This window comes from Tauraco erythrolophus, chromosome 1 (assembly GCF_009769465.1).
Source record: "Tauraco erythrolophus isolate bTauEry1 chromosome 1, bTauEry1.pri, whole genome shotgun sequence".
Lineage (NCBI taxonomy): Eukaryota > Metazoa > Chordata > Aves > Musophagiformes > Musophagidae > Tauraco > Tauraco erythrolophus.
The window spans coordinates 111,198,877-111,225,373 of record NC_141465.1 but is presented as its reverse complement, the minus strand read 5'-3'; the positions used below and the strand labels follow the sequence as shown (position 1 = coordinate 111,225,373).

General features: G+C 41.5%; 1 protein-coding gene across 5 annotated transcripts in view; it reads right to left on the bottom strand.

The window, feature by feature from the left end:
- Positions 1-26,497, bottom strand: part of STARD13 (StAR related lipid transfer domain containing 13) — a 268,378-nt gene that overhangs the window by 34,579 nt on the left and 207,302 nt on the right. For 4 of the 5 annotated variants that reach the window (XM_086612902.1, XM_086612918.1, XM_086612936.1 and 1 more), the window contains 2 exons: positions 3,655-3,726; positions 1,537-1,618 (listed from right to left, as the gene is read on the bottom strand). In XM_086612902.1, the coding sequence (XP_086469028.1) occupies positions 1,537-1,618; positions 3,655-3,726 (154 nt within the window). Of the gene's footprint in view, positions 1-1,536; positions 1,619-3,654; positions 3,733-5,553; positions 5,564-26,497 lie in introns of those variants that run through there. The other variant, XM_086612927.1, reaches the window with a different exon arrangement.

Below are 26,497 nucleotides of genomic sequence, written 5' to 3'. Positions count from 1 at the left end.
ACGGGAGAGTCACAGAGCTCTGCAATTCGCAGAGCAACAGCACTTCGCTGTTTGCTCTCACAAGAAAAGGACAGGGGCAGGCATCATACTTGCACTTTTGGGTGGTCCTTCAACTTTGTGGAAAAGGGTAGAGGAGAAGAGACCTCAACCTCCTACAACTTCCCAGTTCCCAAACTACAGCAAAGTATGTCTTTTACCATGCCAGACTGAAGCAGGGGGACGCACGTTTGTGTGGGAAGGTTTCTCTAGGCATGGGCATAAGAATCCCTCCCACCAGGCCCTGCTGAACAGCAGTAGATCAAGTCTACAGTTATTCTGCTCCTCGGCATCCTTGAGAGCAATCACTGAAGGATCCAGATCAAAGTCTTTCTACTGATCTGTCTTCAGACACAAAGACTACTACACAGAGAGAGACATGTTCCCCATATCCATAACAGACAAAATGAGAAGCAATAGGTCTCACTTGCAGTACTGGAGTTTTGGGAAAGCATTCTGACAGCTACACCCAAGAATTACCTGGATCCTCCAGGAAGAAGGGCATCTCCAGGGATGGAGAGATGCACTAGATGAACTCTCTTCCAGTCCTACTTTCTATGGTTCTCAGAAACCCTCTCTGCAATCCTCCATCACAGACTCATTAATCCCTCCAACGCACAGTATGATGTGCAATGGAACAGCATATACACTCTGATGACTTAAGCCACAGTTGCAGAAAGGGAAATAAGAGTTTTGTCCAATTATCTAGATGTTGGTGTTGTGAAAGTTTCCATAACATGTAATAAAGCCTCTTTGGTCAGGGGCCAGATGCTCCTTTGTCCTTACTGAAGAGGAGAGGAGCAGAGCCCAGCTTGAGCTAAGCACAGGGAAAAGAAGAGGGGAACAATGCCTCTGCAATGTGGTTTTGCAAAACTACCACAGAATTGCTGCTTCTTGGTCCTGGGAGACAGTACTTGAGCAATGCAATACGGTATATTCATCACAGACAGAGTATAAAAAGCCAGATAAACAGCAAACACAAGTCCTCTGGGAGGGCAAACCAGTGATTAGTTGTAGCAGCTGTAGTACTGTGGGGTTCTGGTCCCCCTTCTGTTACTGATGCCAAAACGAGAGTACCAAGGGAATCACAGCAGCACAAAATCCACGTCTGCTGCCAGAGAAAGTACTTGCTGAATTCTGTGCAATGAAGTATCATATTTTCTGCTGTGCTTGGACATAAGAGTTGTTCATGTGCAACTCAAACGTGACTCCTTCATTTATTCAGTTTGCTTGTACTACTTCTAGTTCTTTCTTAAAAGGCAGGTGTTTCAAATCCATTGGATTTGGGTCTTCCCAAATCATGTGAGGTTTTCTGTAGTGGGTCTTACTCCAGGATTTTCCATGAGAGAAATGAATTCAGAATGGTGGCATTACAGATATCATTGCTTAATTCACACAGACAAGCAAACATCTCTGCTGCTGCTTCTGCTGCTATGCTAACAATAACAAATCAAGTCATGTTTTTAAATTATTAGAAAAGAAACTTTAGGTGTTACTTACCTGCAAAGAGGTTCTACAAGGTCCTTGTCAAGAAAATCATGATCTTTCTTTACTGCAGCAATGTCAATGGGAAACTGGGAGTCTATAAAAGCAGATATAATATTAACATGACTTCTTGCTCCTCCTCAAATGAAAATACATTGTCTACATCTAAAATGCTCTGCATATGCTTGCTCACTGAATCTAGTACAGCCGATTTCACTCAGCTCTCATTTCCTTCCAGCTCTATCTATGACCCTTTCAGTCACTTTGTTATTTTTTTTCTGTTAAAAGTATAGTTGAATGTCCTGTGCACCAAAGAGAGAGCAGATTATTTCATTTTGGCTTTTGTAAGATATTCAATTGTTCGCTGCTCTTTCTAGCACCTGGCACAAACGAATGAGATAAGGGAATTACCAACACACCTTCTTTATCCACATGAGCAACAAGGTTCTCCACTCCTGTCACAGTGACTTAATGAGTTATTTGCTAGACAGACTTTTCCCATGAAACAGAAATGTTCAGCACTTTTTGCTTTTAATACAGGTCCCAATAACGATTTCAGACAAAAGGTTACTCAAGTAACAGACAAAAAAAAAATTGGCTGAATTAGAACACCCAATATCAGATAAAAAGCCAGACTAGAGCGCTGGAAGCTGACATTGGTAATGAAAAGTGACATGGCTGCAACACATTAGTGGGCTCCGTAACGGTGGGACGGGTTCCAGTGCTGTGGCTGCTCTCCAGACTGCTCTGCCATGCTTAGGTATCGCAGCAGGATGCTGGGATACAGGAACTACGGCCAGCAGTTTCAGACACTAGTGCTTAACACTGACATAACAGATGCCTGTAAAAAGGATCTTTTTCCAAGACACAGACAGTCTAGAGCGTGTATTGACTGCATGGGAACTGTGGCAGCCTAGCACAAATTGCTTTTTGGAGGGAACATCCCTTTGAGTTTTGCAGGCAGCGGGCTCCTGAGATACTCTCATTGCAAGACAGACACAAAAGGTACTACCAGGGCACCCAGGGACTGTGGCAGACACACATCTATGTCAGCTTTGGTCTGGCAGGCTTAGTAGTGTTAGGTCCTTGCTGAGTTTAACAGAGCCCGGCTGGCTTCTGTGGAGCCACCTGAGCACCTCTGCATGATGGTTCTAGCTCCCGGGCACCAGAGCAGCCCATCAGGAGCCAGCACCTGAGCCTTGAGGGACCTCAGTTGGCCATCGGAAGCTGTAGAGGTGTCCTCGGCGTCATGATCCCCGCCACCCTCAGCCCCACGTGAGGGGATGGATGCCGTCTGAGCCGGCTCGCAGCAGAGCTGGCGCTGACCCTCGAGGTTTCTTGGCCATTGCCCCATGCGTGGAGCCGTGCTGCCTCCAGACCCAAGCTGACCCTGGAAGGTGTCCAGCAGCGTTTGGCGGAGCTGCGCTTTGGCTAATAAGCCTGAGCGGGCTGGAGCTGGCTCTGGGATTCTGGCAGAGAGAACAGGCAATTTGGGAAAAATGAGGATCAGCTGCAATTTCCCTCTTAGCGCTGAGCTAGGGAGAGGAGGAAAAACCCCAGCCCCAGTCCCCAAACTGCTTGTGAAGGCAGTAGCAGTGCGACTGCTCGCCCTGCCCTTGGCCACGCCGCTTCCCTGGGCACCAACTTTACAGCAAGGAAGGGGACACAACCATTTGCCTTGAGTCAGCACCAAAACGTTGGCTATTATTGCTTTGCAAATGTAAAACGGAGCTCAGGTTATTCACTTTTGGTAACTCTGCAGGGTTTTTCAATATTATTTTCAGTAAGATTGACATTTTCACTAACTTTCAGTGTTTTCAATCTTATTTTAGACACAGTTCAGGAAGTTTAGAAAAAAAAGTGAGGCCTGTGTATTTGGATTTTTTGTACTTGTTTTTGTTAACCTTTGAGATTTACACAAACTATGTCTCTCTTTTTGTTTTCTTCCCATGGCTATGAGGGCAAGAATCTCACTTTTCTTTAAGCACTGGTATGACTCCAGCAGCTGAAGCTTTGTGAAGCAGCCAGCCATGGCCATAACTCAGTCAAATGTAGAGTTGGCCGACTGCAAGCTCCCCTGGCAAGTGCCCAGTGCATTTCAGTACTGCACAAAGAGGAGAAAAAACTACTTACTTTCATAGAACTGAGCATATTGGGGAAATCCAGCTGCACGTAACCAGTCACACGCTTCCTTTGCTTCGATTTCTGAGCAGAAAGAGAAAAAAGAAAAGTTCACACTTTGTTATTTTGCATTAGAAGTTGTTTTAATTACAAGGAAATTGCGAAGAGACTTGGTAGTAGCTGTTTGTTGCTTAAAAGTACTGTTATCACTCTGAAGTACTTTATAGCAACAGAAAATAAAATAAGAGTCCCTCAAAGAAATCCACCTGCCTCCATAGCACTCTGGGGTTTGCATAGCTGCTTGGTGACTGGGATGGAGTGTTAAGCATCTCCACGCAGCAGGAGAAGTTGTTCATCCAGGTTTATGGTCCTGTGTCCTATCCTTCCCCATGGGTAAGTTGCTGGGGAGAGGTGAAGATGAAGCAGAGTGGAAATGGGTTGACAGGGAGCATGCACTGTTTTCTCCTGCTCTGACACTTCTTGCAGAAAAAAAAACACCCTTGTCAAAGCCACTGAAAGCTCTGCCAGGAAAACCTCCGTGCAGGTCCCATGTTACTGAAGGGACAGCTGTAAGAGTAGGATGCACTTTCCTACCTTTAGCCATCTGAACTCCATTATGTAAAGTCCCTCCACAGTCAATAGAGAGCCAGCTACTTCCAAAGGGTGATTCATTTCACCTTAAAGTAGTGTCTAAAATAGGGGGGATAAATCAACAACTGACAACGCTTTTCTCTTGCGGCTGCTAACAGAGGGAGCATAAACAGATACAGATATGTCTGGGCAGCTAAATAAAATAGATACAGGCAGTAGCTTCGAGCGCTGGACCCCAGACCACTCACTCTTTAATTTTAATCCACTTTCAGGCCTGTTTTGGACTGTTTCAGTTATCTATCAAGACAAATCTTTTCTTGAGAAGGCTAGCATTAAGCAGTGAGGAGAGGAATCAGTCTGTGTCATCTTGTCCCCGCCTCTCTGCTATTTAGAAGAATGGACACAGATGATGTTGGACAAGGTTTCCCCTTTCAAGAGGAGGGGGGAATCATTAACTGAACAAGAGAATAGTCCCTCCTTATTTTGGGGGTGACAGTAGGGACAGGTGAGCATGAGGGAATGGAAGAAGATAATGTTCAAGAGGAGGACTATACGACACTGAAAGCTTTTTGCATGGGAGAGGCAGATCCACCTTGTGCAATTACTAAAGCAGCACTAAATAAATGCCAGCTACACAAAAAGAGAGGATAAATTTTGAAGTGTCTCCAGTGAAACAGACATTGTGCATTCCAGCAGTCACACCCATGGTTACGTGCTCAGCCTCTGAGATGACCAATGCATGTTGACAGTAGGGTACCTCAATTTTTACCAAGTTCCATGATCTCATTTTATTGAACGCAGTATGCCAGGTCCAGCTCTGCCCGGCACCTGTGCTGCTTGCATGTGCAGCTGCTCCCAGAGCAACTGGAGGAACAACTGAAAATAGATGCTCACCCACGTAAATGTGGGTTGCTGGAGAAACGTGGGCAATATCTCCTTTCTGCCCACATCTAGATCAAGGTCTACCACTTGAACAGTTTTAGTTTACAGGAGCAAAGCCAACACATGTATCTGCACCTCTTACATTTGCAAAGCGCTAAGGAATGGAGTGTGCAGGTGTTGAAGAAACTAGACATCTTATGCTGCTTATTATTCAACTTGATGAACCAGTCAAGGGTTTTGGCGCATTTGTGGTTGTAAAATTGTAAAATTATGCAGCCATAATACAAACCTCTAGATATTAAACAAGCAATGGAACTGGAAAAAGAAAATGAGGCTCAGTTGCTCTCCTGCATGTTCTGCCTCACACGCAAAAAAAAAAAATTCCAGTTGTAAATCTGTTTTCTGCTAAAACGCATTTTTATAGATGGGAGATGTTGGCATGAGTTTTTCCCCATGTAATTCTGTTCAAATCACTTATTACGCCCTTAATGACTTTATCCACTGCAGCTCACCGTAAAACCTGCTTTAAATATCCTCTGCAGTATGTGACCCACACACCTTTCTGATCCTCTGAATACTGAGTCATGTCAGCAAATTTTGTTGCAGAAATCAAACTTCCAAGGTCTGCTTATCGAAAGCTCGATTTCCCAAAGACGATTGGACAGCCAGTAACAGCTCTGCAATGACCGCAACCATTAGCAGTGCTGAAAAGGATTTACCACCAGGTCTTCATTTGCTTCGACATTAGTTCATGTCAAGGCCAAAAAAAAGGAGTATGAAAGTACATTCAGTTCTTAACACTGCACAAAAGAATGAGCAGCTTACATCAAACGTGGCTCTCACTACTGCACATCTGTGTGCCGAAAGCACATCTCTATTATGCTCCAGTGAGAATGAATATTTTTATTAAATGCTTGGAAAAAAGACAAATCTTTATACTTTTTTCTTTTGCTTAATTCAATCTCATGAAACACAGATGAATCAATCCCATTTCAAAACGTATTTTACAACTCAGAGCAGCTGTACGTACATTCTAGCTTCATCTGGCCTGGAAACACAACTAACAAAGGCTGTGGGTGATGGAGAATGCTACCATTTAATGCTCTTACACACTTATCATATTTCATTTTTTTTTGCAGTTGGCTGCTCAGAGGAGCTTGCTGAGGAATCTTCCTGCAGCCCAAGTGAGACCTAAAAAATCTCAGATTGCAATGGGTGAATAATTGCAGGGAATAATCGGGGAAGTAAATCTCACCCATTGTTTGTCTTTATTTTGTTTTCTTTTGTATGAGACTGTAACACACTGCAATCAGTCAAAAATGACTGATGGACTAACTTCTGCTTTCAAATCTTTGACTCTGTCTCCTCCATGAAGGAAGCTATTGGGAGTATTCTTATTTTCTAAATGATAACTCAAACACATAGATTCCTACTAGAATAAGATTTGCTAAGTCAGCTTCCAGGATATGGAATCTTGGACATGTACCAGTGCCCAGTTCCCTCTCTTATCTCTCTTTCCTTTCTGGTCTTATTCAGAGGACAGCAGAAGGGCAGAAGTGCTATGTGCTGCTGGCCCAGCTAAAAATATGACTTTGCTCATACAAGTGTATTTCTACTGGCCAAAGGCACCTGTTCCAGCCATTTCCCTCCTGGCTGCTCCTGCAGTTTAGGTGAAAAACCACAGACGATGATTTACTCCTCAGCAGGCACCAATGGTGATTTCTACTATTTTGCTCTGGGCATGTAATCCAAGTTCTAGTTCGGAATGCAATGCAGATTCTTTCATTACTGGATATTGTAATGCTTAAAACATAATTTGAGATGTTCGGTTTAACCTTCTCTTTCTGTGCACATACTCTAATATTTGGGTTCTGTTACTTGCTAGTTAAATATCAGTGAAGACTTCTTTGAGAAGGGATGAGTACAGCACCAAACAGACCTCCCTGAGGCTGTCAATGGAGGGCTACAGAAATACTTTCGGCAATGTTGACCCAGTTCTGTTCCCACGTCCAGGCTGACGCAGGGGTCTGAACCAGCCTGCAGCAGCTGCGTCGTCTCGGTGCAACCCTGAAGGACCTGGAAAACTACATGTGCTCACAGGTGGCTCCAAGGCAGCTTGTCAACAGCACCGAGAAGGGCCGTCACACTGAGAAGAGTGATTTTAGAGAGAAAATGGCTTGTAGTTTTACTAATCCAGGCCGTCAGAGCCACAGCTCCTCCCAAAAGCACGGGAGCCACCACTGATCCACAAGCAGCATCTCCCTTGGTGCGACCAAGAGGCTGCTCACCCAGCACACCTGACTGTGGGTTTGTGCTTATGCACTGCCCTGCTCTGCTGACTGATAAAAAGTCAGCAATAATTTACCTACTGCTTTCCACTTGCTTGGGCAGCAGTTAATGACAATCATTAATTATTAAGGCTAGATAATAATTCAGTCAGAAATATTGACAAGCATCAATATGTCTCACAGTACTTGAATTCTCAGGGTTTTTTTTCAGTTTTTAGTTGAAGCTTGGCAGGAAACAAATTTCTCTTTTCCATTTCACTTTTCTCCCAGGAGCGAGTTATAATTGAGATCTACACACACCCTTCAGCTACATTTCTGGGGAGATGGGGTGATGATCTCCTCATGGCCTCCATATCCCTCTCATCTACCACCTCTTCCCAGGAGATATATCCAAAGTTCCCTGTGCACAGACATTGTTGCTGACCTTCCTCACATCTCACCCCACAGGCCCCCTAGATGTTGCCCCCTGCTTCATCAAGACCTTTCAGTGCCCATATGCAAGCAGCGACTTAAAAGCTTGTCAAACATCTCTTTGATCAGCTAAGCCATCTTTTTTTTTTTTCTTTATGGGATTGTTTCTTAATCTTTCCTCCTTGAGATGTCCCACTGTGTATTAAATTAAATGTTTATCAGGGACCTGGATATGGTAGCCCAAAGCATATATCGCACTATAGAGATTGAAGTGCAAATCTCTGAAGCTTTTATTTATTTATTTAAGATGCAAGTAGAGTGAACTAAGGAGAGAGAAGTTCATCCAGGAAACTTGACAGATGTTCAGAGCACAGCTGGGATGTGGCTTTGAGTCCGTGCTTAGTTTAGGCAGGTTTGAGCTTGTACCCCACAGATCATGTGGATGTTCTGGCTATTCTGGCGCTGAAATGGACGTGGTTACTTGCAGTCTTTCTCTCTCTCCCAACACTTTCTCTGACTCTTCGACTCTGCCCAACATCAGAGGAAGACTCCAGCAGTCAGCTGCCACCAAAGGGCACATCCTGCCCTGTCTGCCCCACGCCAGCCAGTTCCTTCTCCTACTTCCCTTCATGCCACAACAGCTCCTGGCTAACCCTTCAGAGATCTAGCTCAACTCCCTAAGCTGGCAGAAAACTAATCCCCACTTCCAAACCCATAGTGGTCTGCTGTTGGATTAGCAAGCTGACCCAGATCCTCTAAGGGTCCTGTTTAGTCCACATTAGTTGCATTTTAATGAGCCCAAGAAAACCAGACCGCTGGGTCAGTCCTTCCTCACATGGAAGAGAACTGTCTAAAAAGTTGGAGAAAATTGCTCTGTCAAGAGAGAATCATGTAAGTAAATTAATTTTCTAGCCTGAGACCTTATCGCTATCCACCAATATCACTGCTAAGACCTATATACTACAGTCTTTTCCCTTTTCCTGTCTAGACATCAGCATTTCATCTTGTTTCTGCCTTTCTGCCATTCTCTCTCTATCTCTTCTATCTTCTGTTTTGGTGGTTCTCTCTTTTTTTCTAAACCATATTTTTTGTTTAAGATTCAGATATCCCTTTGCACAATGCAGTGAAAGAAATAGCAACTAGAATAAATAAGTACGTAATTACCCCATCTATTGTGTTTATGTCAAGTTTATGTGATAACCTTTATTATCCATCTATCTGTAACAAATCACTGTTTATGCTCAGTTTTTTGTTCCCTCTATATTGGTCATCACTTAAATCTAATTTACTAGGCTTAAGATAAAATATCTGGGAGTGTGAGAGAAAATGATTAATCAAGTCATTGGAAAGGAGTGTGTCTTACTGTGCAGCCACATCAGTGAGCTCCAGTGGTCATCACCAGCCAGTCTGCTAGGTAGAAGAGGTCTCACTCTGGCACATGTTGTTTGAGAGTAGGGTAATAGCTTGGTTATGGCTCACAGGGTTTGCTGGTGGTTAGTCTGGTGCTGCGCTTTACATTAACTTTTGGTCCTTGTCTTACTCTCTCCTTCAAGGGAAGGAAGACTGTTGAGATGACAGAGTTTGTACTGCATCTTCCAGAAAAACATCTACCTGGCATTTTAGGGTCAGTTTGGAGGCTCAGCTCAATTCTGGGTTTAGTAACACCTTTTACTCTCATGAGCCACTGTGGATCTGTGTGAAAGGCAAACCAGAGAATACTCCTGAGGAGGAAGCATTGATTGTGTCCTAAACCTGAGGCATGCACAAGGCAGCTGTAGAAACTATGCAGGAGAGCTTCAGCCTTGCCTCACTGGTCTTGATGCATCCCTTTTGCCCCATATGCCTGTCATGTTGTCAACAAGCCATGCCAACACCATGATGTCTGCCCAGAAGAGCACTCATGAGGTCAGATGGGATCTGTAGGAAAGCTCAGTTAAGGCTCATGCTGTTTAAGGACAGGTCCAGCATGTTTCAGCTTCTTCTTGCAGCCCAGTCTGAGGTACTTCAATGGCCCTTATTAGTCTCCTGCCTCTATATCTCATAGTCTTTAAGATATTTATCCATGTAACTCTTATTCTTACTTTACAAATGGAGATTTAAAACACTTCAAAAGTGCATAAGCAGGTTAGAGACAAGATTGGTGGGAATTAGGTGCCTGACTCTTTAACTGCCCATAGAAATATGGCTATATCACTCCTCAGTCACTAAAACCCTTAGAAATCTGGTCTAGACAGACCAAATTCCAAATTTCCGAAGTTCTTAGATACCTAAATTCATCATGCCATTGTCAGTCAGTTACTATGTAACATGAAAGGCTGATAGGTTTCCATTGAATGGCATTTGCAAAGCTACTTTGGAGCTAAGGAATTACACTACAGTAGGGTAGAGATCCTAAATTGTAAAGAATAGGAAAACATTTGTAAATATGAGAAAAGGTGACTTTCCAAGGAAAGTCACATAGGAAATCCACAGCAAAACAGAAGCTCACATCTATAGCTTGCGAGGAGCAGGCTAATACCTTAACGACTAGACTATGGTATCACTTCACTACTGCAAGCAGGTTGGTGCAGATCATGAAAAAACACAAGGCTTCTCATATTCCCTAAGGAAAAAGTCCCATGCAATTTAATAAAGACAGATACAATTTTCTGTAATATTTTCATGTTGCATTGTAACCACCAGAATTCTTTAAAAGGGAAAATTCTGAAATTTTATTTATAGGAGGGTATAAATCTTTGTGCAAAGTATATTGGTGTCTCCGAAATTACTTAGGCTTTTAGCACAATTTCATGAGAACTCCATTTGAGGGAATGCTTTTAGGCAGAGGTCTAATGGTTTACCCCATTCCCTTCCACTCTATAGGACTCTTCCAGAAGAATTGCAATAATAATGCAAAGGTAATTATACCATGCATCTGTAAAATTACTATTTATAGTACAAATATACCATAAATAAAATAAAACATAAGCATACAATGAATTTATATTATTTTACTACACTAAGGTGCATACTCTTCAATAAATTCTGATAATAAGGTTTTCAAAAGTGGAATTTCATTGGAATTATTTTATATCATGCCGTATAATTACTATTAGAGGCAAGGTTATGTTTTGCAAGCAAGGAACAAATAAAGCTGTCAAAGTGTTATTTCAATAGACCTTAAGCTTTGGCAGAATATTGTGGTACCAGTAATAATACAGTAAAATATGGACCTTTTAAACCACTGTGGCTGAATATAATTCAAATGTCAACAGAAAAAGATCCCTTCAAGCTCATGAGTAGTTTCTTTATGTGTAATTCTTTATACTTGGTGAATAATAGTCAGATGATGTCCATTCATGCTCTGACTTCTTAGAAAGGTTGAAAGTTAGAAGCATGATTATTTATGGACATGAAAAAAAATCTCATATGCTGAGAGATGAAAAGATTGGGACTGTTTACCTTGGAGAGCAGATGAATAAGGAAGGGTTACGATAAAATGGTACAAAATCAGGGGTAATACAAAAATAGGAAATTGGGAACTTCTATTCACTCTGCCTTGCAGCACAAGGACAGGGAGATTAATGAAAAGGGAGGAATGAAAAACAAGGCAGGCAATCTGAACTGATATAGTATTTTTTTTAAAGCAATCTATAAAATTCATTGCCAAAGGACACTGAGATCAGGAGATGAGTGGGCTCAATACTGAGCTGGAGTCTTATCTGACTACTCACTGCTGCCACCACAGATTTGGAAAAGGATTTTCCAGAATGGAATAAATGAAACCAAATTAAAGACAATGTTATGAGATTATTTTTTCCTGGCTAGATGACCCCTTATATAGCTTTTCCTTCTGAGTTACTGACATTTCTATTGCTCAGACATAGTCTGGGACTATATAAACTGTTTCTTTCAACCACTGTGACATTTTTTTAAACTTGTCAGCCTTTTATCTTTAGCAAGGCTGCCTTTCCCAAGAAGAAAGAAGAAAGGTGTGTTATTCTGGCAAGGAGTTAGGAACCTAACTCCGCTTTGGGCAAAAGGATCATGGTGAATTCCTTACCTAAATTAATGGGATACTGGTAAAACTGGTAGGCCTGAGGTTAATAGAAGGTTCACCAGGCATGAGACTTTACAGGTCTGGGAACACTGTGCCTGTATTAATATTTTTTACATAAGATCTCATCAGAGCTAGGTGTTCAACACAAAGGTTTCACTCCTGCTAGTAACATGAAGACAGACATAACCTCTGCTATGAAGACAGGCTGAAAGAGTTGGGGCTGTTCAGCCTGGAGAAGAGAAGGCTTCGGGGTGATCTTACAGCAGCTTTCCAGTACCTAAAGGGGCCTACAGGAAAGCTGGAGAGGGACTTTTTACAAGGGCATGTAGTGATAGGACAAGGGGCAATGGATTTAAACTGAAAGAGGGCAGGTTTAGGTTAGATATAAGAAAGAAATTTTTTACATTGAGGGTGGTGAGGTACTGGAACAGGTTGCCCAGAGAAGTTGTGGATGCCCCATCCCTGGAGGTGTTCAAGGCCAGGTTGGATGAGGCCTTGGGCAACCTGGTGTAGTGGAGGGTGTCCCTGCCCATGGCAGGGGGCTTGAAACCAGATGATCTTTGAGGTCCCTTCCAACCCTAACCATTCTATGATTCTATGAAGGCAACTATGCAAACAGCATCTGAACGACAGGGAAAACACTAACAGTTTGCGGTGCAGGAGAGACCTTTGTACGCTGTGCTACACTCCACAAGCTCTTTAAGCTGAGAGGTGGCTTGCAGGGGCCATTGAAGCAGCCAACCCAAAAAGCTGGCAGGGACAGACACAGGGACACATAAAGACCTTGGGAGCAAGAAATAATGTGAAGGACTCCCAATTCAGAGTAATTAGCTGCCCTTCCAGACAGCCATAACTGCCCTTAGACATCTTTAGCATAAAATCAGTTCCCCAGGGAATTCTCCCATTATGTAGACTTCTAAGTAAGTCCCTTTGCTGAGGTACAGGGTGTTCAGCACAATCAGGTACCTAAATATGAGAATGCAAAGAGATTTGGACACCAAGTTGTCTCAACATTTCAAAGTCTCAGACATAACATTACTAACACAGCAAAGATGTTTAATAGCGCGAACTGATGCTGAAAAGTAACATCCACATTATATGGCTTAGTTATGTGACAAAACCAAGAGATTCAGGTCTTCCTTTCAGTGTCCTCTCCAGGTCTTTGGTGGCTGGTTATCATCGTGATCATTTCTATTTACTGCTGGTTTCCCTTTCTCCTTTTCTTCCTGTGTCTTCCACTCCAAAGTCACTTAAAACTTACTCTCTGCCATTCATTTCTCTGACATTTTTGCTACCCACTGTCCCACATGTCCACTCAGTTTATACAACCTTACTCCATGCTAGTTTATTTTGTTGTTGTTTTTTTTTTTTTGCTATCCTCCTTTTACGTTCCTAAACCAGGATTTTAAACCCCTTCTAACTCAAAAAAATCTCTATCTTCAAGTATCACTTCGAAACCACTTCTCTTCTTAGCCTACAATTGATTTGTACAATGCAGCACTTTGTGATGACACTAATAAAACAATAGCTTGCGTCCCACAGCTCATCTTGAGGCACTTTAAACGGTTATAAAAACTGATGCGAAAGTTATATATAGGGATCACTTCATCCCTGGGTGAAATGCAGCTGCATTAGGATGAAATGTAGCAGCTGCATAAAAGAACGCTGCAGCAGTTTATGACAAGAAACAAGGAGAATACTTTATCCAGCTGAAACTACTAACGGGATTTATGAGATAGATAAAATTCAAATAATATATACACATTGGGAGCTGACAAGGACACCAGGCTCTCCTCCCTTTAGTGTTAGGAAAAATACTCTGGTATTGCTAATGGGCAGAAGTGATTAAGAGCTCGGTTCCCTTCACATCCTTCCTCCTCTCCATTAGGATTTATATTCCTTTTCTTGCCTTCTGACAGCCCCCATGAGTCTTGGCTCTGCACAGACTCGGAGGACAGAGTACCACCCACCCATTTCCAAGTACCATGCTGCCCTTCCCACCCATTTGGCCTGCTGTTCAAATGCTGAACACTGCTGACTGGAGAATCAGCAGGGTTTTGACACACAAGTGTTTTATTTACACTGAAAAATGTGTTTGGATAAAAATACGGAAAACGTGAGTCTTTAAGGGCTCTATTATTAAATGTATTATATTTTTAATGTGGAAGGAACATTATCAAATAGGTACAGAAGGGGTAACAATCCCATCCCTTGAGATCTATTCCAAAACTTCTGGTGAGTCATGATGGGCAAAATTTTGAAAATAGACTCTCATTTTATGCATTTCTGCTTTTGGGTTTCCAAGTTAAGAGATGTAGCCAGCATCTAAACCTCTGTGTAGCCTGGACCAAATAGTGGCCTGAAGACCAAAATAGCTGCTGAGCTCATATTTAGAAGGACAATGTTGATTCTAGCTGTTTTTCAGAAAATCTTCAAGTGTATGCTCACTTGACATCCAGATTTGCTGTAAAGCCATTTTTACAATGGACCATTGATACTTCCATAACTAACAGATATTAATAATAAGCAGTCATTGAAACATTGCACCTACATGTACCTATTCATGTTATATGTTCATGTTACATATTCATGTCATATATCTCCTGTTGGATCGCTATTTTTGAAGAGTAAAAGAGCAAGTGACTGACCCACAGGCTGAAAAGCAGCTTTGCAGAAAAGAACCTGGGGGACTGATGGATACCAGCTTGAACATGAGGCAGCAATATGCCCTTCTGGCAAGGAAAGCAGACAGCATCCTGGGCTGCATTAGGAGGAATGATACCATCAGGCCACATCTGATGTGCTGCGTCCAGTTCAGGGCTCCCCAGTAACAGGAAGATACAGATTTACTGGAGTGAGTCCAGCACAGGGCTATGAGGATGATTAAGAGACTGGAGCGTTTGACAGATGAGGAGAGGCTGAGAGATCTGGGACTGTTCAGCCTGGGGAAGAGAAGTCTTGGGGGAATCTCCTCTATGTGCATAAATATCTGAAAGAAGGGTGCAAAGAGTGCAGAGCCAGGCTCTTCTTTGTGGTGCCCAGGGACAGGATGAGAGGCAATGGGCACACGCTGAAACATAGGAGGCTCTGTCTGAACATACGGAAACACTTGTTTACCGTGAGAGTGACTGAGCACTGGTATGTGTTGCTCAGGGAAGTGGTGGAGTCTCCATCCTTGGAGATACTCAAAAGCCATCTGCACATGGTCTTAGGCAGCAGGCTGTAGATAGCCTTGCTTGAGTGGGTGGGTTGGATGAGATGACCTCCAGAGGTGCCTTCCTACCTCAACCATTATGTGATTCTGTAGCTATTTCAGGAAACGTGCAAAAAAATCCCTAAACTGATCCAATGTTGAGGAGGAAAAAATCTCCATCAGCAATGACCTACTTCTCCCAGTGGGGAATTTCTGAAGACTTGCTGTAAGCTCCTCTAGACCCCCTTTCTTCTTGAGGAAGACTAGCAGCATTGATTTTAGGACCCAGAGAGTCATAGAAAGGGTAAGCGTAACACCAGGGAGAGGTGTAAGTAATAGGAAGTACGTATGTATTGATTCCAACCGTACTGTTATTGGAAACTCGCCGTAACTTTATACTTGGAATTATAAGTGTTATTATATTTGCACCTGGACTAACTCTTTGATTAGATTGCTAATACTTCAATTACAGGAGCAGTAAATTCTTCAATCTGCACACAAAGTATGTTTCTTCAGCACCCATAAGTTGCACAAGGTGCTTTGTCTGGTACTCTGCCCTTGAGATCTGTATTGAATTTGGAAGCAGCAGATGGACCCCACTACGTGCAGCTTGCAGCTACCCTCTGTCCTTGCAAGGTTTTGGAAAATGTCATCTCTTGCAAGGCTAGGAGAGATTTGCAGACAGATTGAATTCAAGCAGCATACAAGATGCACAAGGTCTCTGGAGTGGCCTGACATTCGGAGGGCTCCCAAGATGATGTCGTGCTACTCTGAGCATTAGTTTCAGCTCTCACGGGTATTCGTAACTCCAATTAAAGACAGAGATTTAATGTCTCTGGAAGTCAAGGTTTTCAAGCTCAGTGTCCTAAACTGGAGGTCGTTTCAGACTTCAACGCCTCACTTAATTTTCCACAATACCCGACGTGGTTTGCATGTGTGCGGTACTGAAGTTAATTGGTCAGACAGTAATTGGAGCTCCTCAGATGAAAGGCACTGTGGAATGCAGAAGAATGCTTCATCTTATAATTTGAGTGAAAATGTAAACAATACCCCAAAAGATAGATGTTGTCACCATAAACTTTCTCTCTGAATTATGCAGATAAGTAGAACAAAACATAATTCCTTATCAGCATATTAATTATTCTTTGATTATAACCTTCATGTGCTGTAGATGTTCAAATTACATGTGGGCAATCAGATATACATCAGAGAATCTCTACCCATCCGAGGTGGTCTTCTTGCTGTGAATTTATATTAAACACTGAACATTAATACAAAACTAACTCCCCTTGGAGATAATACTTTGATGTACTAATAAAAAAGACTTCTCAGTTCTTGTTTATCATAAATTAAGATTAAAGCACTTTCTTTCGGAGTTCTGTGTGAGATGAGTAATTTGTAGTGCAAGAAACATTGATAAGATACAGCACACACAGAAGAGCTCAAACATTCAAGACAGCGATCTGAATCCATGGCTTGTGCACAGTGAACGTAATTCAAAGTGCTGAGCTCCCACCTGGTGTTAAGAGTATTATCTGCCGTTATCAGCTGATTAACACTGCAAGCAGATCTGCCTTTAGATCCCACCGTTTCCTTATTAGCTCTTTCCATTAAAGGGCATATTGAGAAAATGTCCTGTGTATTTCTTCGGAAAAAAAATAAACCCCAAACAGCAGAATGTCAGTTGTTCACAGAGTCTGGAAGTTGTCACCTACATACAGTCCCATCACAGGAGGGCTGACGTTATCCTGAAAGTATAGGTGAGAGCTGTACCTACACACTCAGATGACTTTTTCTGATTCACAACCATATAAAAATTATTATCACCGAAGTATATCAACATTACTAACATTTCATCATGCCTTGAGACTGTAGTGAAAAATCGTTTATAAAATGAAGGTTAACATAATTCATGGATATCTACTTCTTTTTTAATTATTATTTCTGAGAGCATTAAACTTTAAAGACCCATACATGTTTAATGCGTTTTTCCAGCTGCTATTTACTACAAGAATATTACTAATGAGAGCTGCCAGGATGTCTTCTTATGACTGTATGAAGAAATCAAAAATCAGTAAATTAATACTAAGCATAAATACTATTTTCTTTACCTGGATATTCTAAACTTGGTCTATTTTCCTTTTTGGAGTTAGATCGATCCTATGTCTGTGTCAGATGTGATGCGATGAGCTGGCTCTGCCATGAGCAGGGGTTGGACCAGATGACCTCTATCGTTTGATGGTTCTACTACTTTTTAAAATTATTTCAGTGACTGAAGAAATAGCACATGCTTGTGTAAAGATGTCACTGTGAACTAAATTTTCCCCTTTACTTTGACTGTGCAGTGCTGTAAAAACAGTGGAGTCACACTAGAGTGTGATTTAGTCCAGAGCCCTTAATTACATGGCTGTATGCTGATCTTTATAAAGTCATGAGAAAAACAAAGAGTTTAAAGGAAACGATTACTCACTTACTAAAAAAAGAAAATCTTTCCTCACTCTGTCTTCACAAAGGCACCCATTTTTACGAAAGTGCCTTCCAAACACTTCTCTCCAACACAATAACAGTACTAAATGTGGGAAAGTAAAATTAAAGGTTCTTTTTTACAGTAGCAGTGGAGCTACTCTTCAGCCAGCTGTTCAGCCAGTTTCCATCATCCATCACATGATGGAAATGTTCTTTAATTTTACTGAATAGATGCAGATAGCTTTCAATATCAAAGCGGTTAACTCAAAGGCCAGAATTTTAAGGATATTTATATTTCCTAGCTGGTAGGGTGCAGATTTTCAAAGGTGCTTGAAGTATTTAACTCCCATTTGCCTCCTCAAGCACCTTTGATTCTGATTCACCTGATCCTTCCTTCTACTACCGGGTGGCTGCAGGTATGAGAGATTAGGATTGTGGCACGTGGATATTCTACACACCTTGGCACACACACATCTACACTCAGTTCGAAAACATGAAGAGAAGATTACAGAGAAAACAGTTTTACCAATGAACCGAAGTGTTTTGAAAATCTGAACTAAAATACTTCCAGGATTTTTCTTCACACAAATCATTGTTTTCTTTTGTTCAGTCCCCTCTGCAATGAAAACTGCAGTCCATACGGTGACAGAGCAACATAGAGAACTCACCCTAAAGCAATTCTTAGATGATAGCTGTACATAAACATTTATTCATTTGTACTGGAGGGAGGAAGGAACAGACAACTTGGCTATGTTGGTATGATTATTTTTAGCATTTGGGCTGAAGTCTTCTTCCTTTCCATACATTTTTTTATAGAAGGCTGTGGGAGTTTTACGTGCTCCTTCAAGTAGAGAACAAACTTCTAATGCAGTGAAAACGCAGGTTTTCCATTCTACAGCTCACCTAGGTCTGCTTCCAGCTATTAAAACCGTTGTACGAAATAACTGTTTCCTATAATACAAAATTCCACTATAGCAGAAATAACACTGGGTATCCACAGTACTGACACTTCTCATTTCCCTACCCTTGTTACACCAGAGAGCAAATGGAAGCCAGATTCCTAGGAACTCTGTAATTACTCGACAATAATCATTGCCAGCAATAAAGCAGAATTAGCAAAGAACTAATTAGTGCACCACCCAGGACTAACGGCACTCTACACTTTTTTACTGTTATTATTAGCTACAAGCTAAATAGCATGAAAGAGCTTAGGTAAGTTAGATGTTTGCAGCTATCACTCTATAAAGCTGGAGTCTGCCCTTCAGCTATATGGCATATATTACCCCAGAAGAAGACAACAGGAAGGCTGGAGGCCTACCAGTGCCTGCTCCCTGCCAGTACAGGAAAGTGGGTCTGTGGGATAGACAGCGGGAGACACCAAAGCTATGGAAGCACAAACCTAATATTTTCATGTCAATGTCTCTAGCAGGGTAACAGGAGGCAATACAGAAGGGTTGGCTCTGCAAATGTCAGTGAAATACAGACCCCGGCACTTTTAAACTTGCTGGCTGAATTTCAACTATTTCTCAATCTTCTAACAGTTGATGGGAAATCAGTTGGACAGTTTTAGTTGCCATCTCACCGACGGAGTCCCTTTGCTCTGATTGCAGGAGAGCACATTCTCACTCGTCTGGATCATTACTTGCCTGAATGTGGGCAAAGATGGTTTGGTCACTGGGCTAGATATCTAGCTACCACCTAGATATTTGGAAAGTTAATGACTAATTCTTTGCTTGGTCAGACTTTTGGTGGGAAACGAGACACATTGCTTAACACTTACTCTTCAATTCAAAAAGGAAAAAAAAATGTTCTTCCTTCCTTAGGAAGGAAAATTGTGAGACTTGATATGCTAAAGTGGGTACTATGCTCAAAAATGTGCTCCGACTACATGAGGACCACATAGCTACCTTGCGTGAGGTGGTCTTTCCTTTGTGACCTCAACAATCAAGTGCCCTGGATATCAGACAGGAGAGGTCTTTTGGTGCTATTAAGAATTTGATCCAGCCCTCGGCTATCTCTAGACTTACTTATTTCACAGGAGCATCTGACCATAGACAGACACAAGACACCTGCCCTTCCAACAGATATTTCACACTTGGAGTTACGAGTTGTCCTAAGCCATGACCTGATTCCTGATCATTTAGAGAGCATTCACCAGGAGATCAATGAATATAACTCCATGCCATAGTTTGAGGTCAGTTTAGTGCAAGGGAGAGGCTAGTGAAGTAAAAATAAGCAAATAAAGATCATGGGATTTTATGGAAACTGAGAAGAGTGTTGAAGTGCATACCTGAAATATTTCATCTGAGCTCTGCAGCACTGCTGGCACGCCGCTGCTTCAGCGCTTGGTGCTTGTTCAACGTGTGCTACGTGGATGCACCAAGGTCTGCGTACATACACTTGCCAAGCAGAACGAGAGAAGTAATGTGACTATTTCTGAAAAATGAAGTGTTTATGGCTTGCTCAGTCGCAGAGTATGTTTCATAATCTCCAGCACTCACAGCGTGTCACTCATGGGCTTGCAACATATTCCCTCTGAACAGAAGTCACTCTGTGCTCACCACTGAAGAAGTGTGTGCTGTGCGAGTGCCATACTGTATTTTGGCAGTAGCTGTTAGAAGTAAATTTACAGAGGATTAAGGAGATGGAAGGCAGCGTGCCTCGTACTGTAATTCTGCAGAGCATTAAAATACTCTGGTTAAATAAGAGATGAGAGATGGCTGCTATTCAAAACCTTGGGGCCTGAGGTTCAATTTGTTGGGCAAAATTTCTGTTTGGTCTTCAGGAAAATAAGTCTCTGAACAACAGCAGCTGCCCTTGCCCAGAAGGGGTGTGTGAAGACACCTCCCTCCTTCAGATGTCACCTCCAGCACGAGGTGGGAGCTGTCCCCAGGCGCATGGGGCCACACTGACACGCTCCAGCTGGAAGCTCCCTGCCAGCGGCTGGGCCGCCTCCGGGATCTGCTCAGGGCCCTTCCCCATTTCCAGTTGTGCTCCACAAAGAGCAGGATCCAGGGGCTGCTCTGGCTTTATGTCCTCTCAAGGCCAGGAGAATTAATGTATGTGCTGAGGACATGAGCCATTTTTGGCTGTCCTGTGCTACAGTAATGGGATATACAGATAAACACAAAGACTGAAAATTGGTTGTATATGCTTTGAAGAAAAAGGCAAAGTACTTTATTTTCCAAGTCTAGCCTTTTTCTAAATTTAACCTTGGTCTGCACTTCTAAGAATCTGACATTTTTTGATGTTTTATTTCACTTTCAGATTTTGGCAGGGCCTAGCCTCAGATATGCCAGAAGTATGATGAGATAAGTTGTTCTCCAGACAGAAACAGAAGCAGAAAGCAGGCAGTTGCCTACAAAAGATGGGCTCTCCTATGAATTTCACTGTAAAAATGCCTGGCTCAGTTTTCAAAATGAGAAGTCTAAATCTGACAATGAAATCTCAGCAAGATGGAAGTTAAAGATTTTAAATAACCACCTTAAGAGCCCACATGTTGTTCTGAAACCACTGGTTAAAACTGAACACATGATAAAGGTACTTTGATTTAGGAGATGGGCTGTATTTTGCAGTATTTTTTTACACTGTAACAGTAGTTAGAAATCCAGGACCCATGGCAGCCTGTGACTGCTGTATTATGCTCTGAAAACTCGCTTACTACTGAGTAATAACACTCATGTACTGAAAATTACAGTTCTTTATTTTCTGGTAGAGCTCCACCTTTAAAGACAAATAACACAAACAAACCAGCCTGGACTCCGCTGGTTTACCTGCACTGGAGAACGTACAGAGAAGACAACACTGCCAAAAGGCGAAAATTATAGCTATGATGCTCCATTGGCTGATGCTGATTTTGGGAACAGAGCTGAGGTTTTCATTATTCTTTCTGCAACTCCAAGCCAAAGCCAATTGCTAAAAGCAGCCTCAAAACTGAGTCTACAAAGCTACTATATGTGTTTTAATGCATTTCAAAACATTTCTTTCATTCATTGTTTACCAATCTGGCCTTTCCTAATCAGGAGTAGAAAATCATAATGAATGTTTATCACCTGCAAGCTCCAATACCCCTGGAAAGAACTTTTTCAGGAAAATGTTATTGTGATGAAGACTTTCAGGGAGTGCTGGAGTTTTAAAGTTTCTCATGATGTTTTGCATTTTTCTTCTAAATGAATAGGAAAAAACTCATCTGGCTCTCATTTGAATTCTCAGTAGACTTTAGAAAGGAAATTCCAACCAGAAGTGTATTCCTACACCTAAAATCTATGTGGGAACAATGCTGTATGCATGTCTCAAACCAACAGCAGCCAGAAGAATTGGAGCTAAGGCTGGATCAGCGGCAGACCCGCTTGTTCCACACGATGGTAAGGGTCTCAGGAGTTGGTTTTGTAAACCAGGCTTCAACAGGACACATCAGAAGCTGAAGATTAAGCATATGTTTGAATATCTCATTGACCCATCTTCACAGCAGCCATTTTGTCATCCATGTAAAACACTTACTTATATACATGGAGATTTCTGGATATAAAGGGTGGGAATCATCTCACCTGTCTGCAACTGCATTGGAACTGTTCATTTCAAGTGCTCCTGAAGGCTATGGAGAGAAAGAAGGTCTTCCATGAAAATATTTATCTTATCTTAAAGTTACTGTCTAAAAGAGGTAAAATGGCTTGTGCCCAGAAAATGCTCATTCTTCTCTAGGGACTATACAGAGAATTTTGGAGGAACAGGCATATAAAGCTACAGATATTTCCAGTGAAATGAAATAAATATTTCGTTGAGGCATCTCCCGTTAATGTACTGAGTGACTTATGGTCTGTAATTTCACGTATTTGCACCTGATTTTCTGCATTTGCAGTGATGGCATAAATGATCTGTATCCATGTTTGCGAAGGCATTTGAGATTTATGTAGGAACATTCCTGTATAGGTCCTCAGTGTTTACCACAAGGAGCACATATTTCCCACACAAAGCATGTCTTTGAATTAGAGTTACTTGACCTCAGAATCCACTAATCTCAAACACAAGCAAGGAAGTAAGTACTTGAGTTTTTCACCTCATCTGTGTCTTATTCATCAGTTCACCTTCTGGTTTCCATAGGATATACGTATATCTCACCTACTGAACTAAGCTGCACTTTTCAAGATTTCCTCTGCAGTTGATTCTATACATTCTTGGTGTTCAGTTTTCTTTAAGTATCTTAAGCTTATAAACAACTCCAAGTACTTCTAATTTTGAGAATTTGCCAGAAAAATGCTTTCCTTTCCCTAGAAATGCAGGCTGTCTCTGGACAAAGACGTTAGGTCAAAGCACAGGGCCAGAATAGCTAGTTCTAAGTTCAAGTCAGGTGGAGGGCAGGTCTTCCCAGACCTCTCAGGGAGGTAAGCATCTCCACTTTCCAGTGCCCTAAGAGCACTGTTCCTACCTCTCCTAATTGGTTGCACAGTGCACGGAGACTAACGTGCGAATGTGATGCTGGCAAAGCCTCACTGGAGGATTCTTATAATTGATGTGAAGACAATATAACAGATTTGTAGATACTTAACTCTGCACCTTGCTCATGATATCAGTTTCCTACAATTGTTGTTGATTGCCTTCTTCCCTGCATTTTTCTTCTCTTTCAGTTTAGAAACTTTGGGAAGAAACTTCTAATAGCAATTTGTTTGTGCCATGCCTATTTGGCATGCCACGCTGCACTATTACACAAATAAACAGGGAACACGATGTAATACCACAGCAGAGAATTTAACTAAGATCCAATTGTACTTGGAGCCATCTAGATGTGAGAAGAATGTTCCCTTAAATGAAAAATCTTCGACAGAAAAACAAGTTCACCCTTCACAAGTGCGTACCATAACACAGGACAATACACCATCTTTGACTTATGACTTCATCGGTAAGAAATTGGTCTAGCAATGGCATTTCTCCTCTGATGGGCAGATGTGCTCTCTATATATTGTTCCTTCTGCACAGATCTGAATCTGTGGTATCCTTCAGAGCTAATATGAAGCCATTGTTTGCTAGGAAGTGGTAACCTGTCCCGTATCACCCCTCAAATAAATTACCTCTGGCTGAGCCGCCAGTGTTAGGACAGGGGGAGGCTACAGGCTCTTGATTTGGATTATAAGATTGCAAGCACCTAAAACAAATAGTCCATGTTTCCAGGTGCAATTTATTAATTTAACTGTCTCATTTTTACTGTCTCATTTTTACTCTCATTTTTACTGTGTTCATCACAGCAGAAACTCAGTGACAGCCTGAGTAAATGCTTTGACTTGTAATACAGTCACCTAAAAAATTAACGATGAGTTCTTTTCTCGAAAGACTTAAGGACAAACACATTTCCAACACCAGAGCCTCTGAAGAGGAAATACCTCAGGGAGAATATTGTTATTAGGTGACACTGAGCAAATACTTAAGCAGGAGTGATTGAAGCAGACTGTGTACCCTAAGGATATAATGAGCAGCTTGGAGGAGTTGATGGCCTGAGGCATAGCCTCAGGTCATTAAACCTCAAATGGTTATTAATCCCCAGGAAATGCTTTCTGTCAAGGTCATTAATGCTATTATACAGTGGAAATTGAGGGCGTAAGGAGAAATTAGCATGTAGTCTGTTTGCAGGAGAAATGCTCTCAGTAGGCATGGGCAGGTCATCTCCAGGAGGATGCTGCAGTGTCCACGAGCCACCCGCCTTGCCCGAACTTCCATGTCACTCTCTGCATCATTTCTAAGCTAAGTCTCTCTTTTGCAGAGTGTCACTACAGGAACTTTATCATGCATTGAGCAGTTAAATTAGCAGCTCTATGTAACTCCAGGGGATAACATTAGCTGAAGTCCCTCCTGCTGAGCAGAGATATCTTAGCATATGTTTTTAGGTCAGAGTCCTGCCCTGCTATTGCCTCTTTTTAGCATAAAAATAGGAAATCTGATTCAACAGTGATGACCATAGCATTTGACTGCCGGGTGAAAACTGCACAGGTGTTAGGATTGTTACCACTTTTTGAGAATTTTCTAGGATAAAGGTCTCCCCTCCATCTCACTGATTTCAAGCAGAAATACCTGGAACCAGAATACATATATCCACTGGCATCTGCAGGGTTAACACCAAAAGCCTGACCAGCGGGCGGTATGTGGTATCCCATCAAGTATGGAAAATGCTGGTTCATGGATCCCATGACTTTTTATAAATAGGGTCTAGAGCGAGGCATTTATTTCTTTGGTGCATCTTATGTAGCTGCTGGTCAAGACTGGATGTCAGACTTAGTGATTTTTTTTTTTTCCAGATACTGCTGTTGGTTTATGATCTGAATTGGGCAAATTAAATCCTGTAATTCTGTTACATTATCTTTGTGCATCAGCTTCTCCTGCATTAAAAGGACTATAACCATACCTACCACAACAGATATTTTGAACTTTGAATTAGGTCTGTTTACAAGGGACCTGGAGATCTTTGGTTTCAAAACTATTATTTTATATAGATCAATGCTTGATTTTTAGAGGCAATACAGCAGACTGCAATCGTCTAAATCTGTTCTTTCTGCTCTAAGCTAAGCAGGGAAAACAGAAAATTGTTACATAGTAGGATCATTTTGATTACATCCCTGAGGATGATTTAGCACCCCAATTATGCAGCTGTCCAAATTAAGAGAAGAAATCTTTCTTTATCAAAGAGCCTGAAGAGATTTAGAAGGCAACAGTATATTACACTAAGTAAAAAGAAAGCACAAAAGGACATCATGATCTCTTTAATTCTTCTGACATGTCTGCATTAAATGATCAATGCTTAGACATGCATTTCCATTTACTGTTTGATTAAGTGCCCTGACATTCAGTGGCATCAGCCAGTGCATCCTTACTAAATGGAATTTATGCAAATGTTGTTTCAATTACATGTCTCTACATAGGTGTCAGGAACACACCCATCTATGGGGAACCAGAGGGCAAATTCACTGTTATTCTTTAGTCTGCTTGGTTTCCTGAAAGAGTCATTCAATGAAATTGTTAAATTATTGGAGTACAGAAAAGTACTCTTTACAATTATATTAAGAAAAAAACACCTTAGTATGATATGACTACATAGTTTTTGCATGTATGTGGGTCCTTGATTTTGTGAAGCATACAATATGTATCTTTAGGCATGGATACCGTAAAAAATGAAGTTACACTCTTAAAATGTAAAAAATGAAGTTACACTTTTAAGAAGTAAAAATAGCTGAATAATTCTAGAATAAAACTCTCAATTTATGTTAGACATCATTCCAAATACCTGAAGAAGAACTACATACATATAACAGTAAAGAAAATTTTATTTGACAGTACTGGCTTAGACATGACTGTGAAGCCATAAATCAGATCAAATAAGTATGTGGACACTAAATTATTTTTGGACTTGGAAAATTCCACTAATGCTATATTTTTATAGCAGTATGTTCCTGTAACCTAGATTGCAATCAAGAGATACATTTAAAGTCATCCTTTTCTGAAGAAAAGATGAACTTAAACTTCTGCTGTAAGGAGTCCAACTGTGCAATTTAGTGATGTTTTGAATAAGGTTGCAGGATTTTCAACAGATTTGTGTAATCAAAATCACTACATCTAAGCATGTCTAACATTTATTTCCTTGCTTGCTTTGCTGGATTGTGCCGTAAGGCATGTATCGTACTGTTTATGTAAGAAATAGATATGAAAAAAAACTCACACACATCCTCAGTCTCTCCTGTATTTTCAACAAAATAGACAATTCCTTACTGCTGGGCTCCTTTTCTCTCTCTTTTATTTTCGTAAGCATGTCTCTTCTTTCTAACTCTCCAACTGTTTTTTTTTATTGTCTTGGTTTCCACACCTATCCCACTAATGCTCAGGACACTTCAGTGAGTCACTGTCAAATTCAATTCCTCCATTTGCTCTGGTCACTGAGTTTCACAAAAGGTTGAATTTCACTGTCTGTGAAGGGTGTCACAATTCCTTCAGTGGATCTTACGCAAA